The 1,304-nt window shown below is 30.5% G+C and overlaps 1 protein-coding gene across 1 annotated transcript; it reads right to left on the bottom strand.

Annotated features, from left to right (window-relative positions):
• Nucleotides 1-255: 255 nt before the first annotated feature.
• LOC147803261 (uncharacterized) lies at nucleotides 256-774 on the bottom strand. The gene has a single exon (XM_087150481.1). The coding sequence runs from the start codon at nucleotides 772-774 to the stop codon at nucleotides 256-258; it is 519 nt and encodes a 172-aa protein (XP_087006607.1).
• Nucleotides 775-1,304: the final 530 nt, after the last annotated feature.

Below are 1,304 nucleotides of genomic sequence, written 5' to 3'. Positions count from 1 at the left end.
TATTACTTGTTGCTTCAAACGCGAATGATATTTCTAACTTTATTTAAAATAATTTAACTAAGTAATTGTTTTACTTACGACACATTCATACTTATTAGAAAAACAAATTTGTTAATATTTGCTTAATAAGTGGTATAATTAACATTGGTAGTTGGATGTACAATACCCAATACAAATTTTGATGAATTAGTATTAAATTTTTAAATGACACACCTGCTTCATTTAAGGTAATTAAAAGATGCTTTAATAGACAGATTAATTCTTTCCGTCTGCTCCATTACATTTAGGATTTTTGGGAGTAGTAAGGGGCAAATGAATACCAAGAGCTTTATTTACACAATGAAAAACTTCGAAATTGAACTGCGTTCCCAAATCTGATAACACCATAGCAGGTCTACCATTATTAGCAATATAATCAATTAAATGTTGAGAAACAGCCTCAGCCGTTAAGCTGTTCAACGGGAATAATTTTACAATTTGAGAGAAGTGATCTAAAATAGTGAATACATATCCACAGTTTTTGATGGAGCCAACAATATCAAATGATATAAACTCATTGAGTACCTTAGGAATAGGTAAAGATTTAAAAGGAGGCTGGGGTATACCATAATTTTTGGTACGTAGACATACATCACAAGAAAGAACAAAATATTTAGTGTCTGTATCCATGTTTTCCTGAAATATTTGTCTCATAGATCTTTTTTCAGACCATGATGAGTAATGTGAGCAATCTTTAGTACCTTGGCTTCTAAACTTTGAGGTATCACAATACATTGAGATAAATATTCATCATTGCAAACACGCATTAATAACTGAGTATCTGAATCAATAATAAATTTTTTAGCTTTCTTAGCATTAATTACTGAAGGTGAGTTAATCATATCAACAATTTCTGAAATATTTGGATCCTTTTGTTGTTCATTAAAGAATGTAGTTACAGAAATTTCATTTTGAGGGTCAGTGTTTTCAATAGAATTTAAAATTTGGTCATCAACATTAGCATCGACAAAAGGTAAAATTAACTCATTTTCTGACTTCTACTAAAGTAATCGGCTAATTAATTCTTTGGACCAGCTATATATTTTACTTCATATGTGAATTCTGACAGCTGTAGAAGCCAACGAGTTATAATATCAGCAGGGGACGTTACCTTTTTATAATGAATCAAAGGTTTGGAATCAGTGAGGATAGTGTTGGCATATAAACTTTTTATACGCCATATAGTGTTTAAATGCCATTACTGGTCTATAAATAGCGTAAAGTTCAAATTTTACGGGGGGACAATTACGTTATGATTGGGATAA

This window comes from Parasteatoda tepidariorum, chromosome 9 (assembly GCF_982258835.1).
Source record: "Parasteatoda tepidariorum strain Cologne lab strain chromosome 9, Ptep-v5.0, whole genome shotgun sequence".
In the NCBI taxonomy this organism is placed as follows: domain Eukaryota; kingdom Metazoa; phylum Arthropoda; class Arachnida; order Araneae; family Theridiidae; genus Parasteatoda; species Parasteatoda tepidariorum.
Note: the sequence above shows the minus strand (reverse complement) of the source record. Positions and strands in the feature narration are given on the sequence as shown.

Coding starts and splice junctions, on each gene's coding strand:
- LOC147803261 (XM_087150481.1), bottom strand. CDS start 774: ATGTATTGTGATACCTCAAAGTTTAGAAGCCAAGGTACTAAAGATTGC.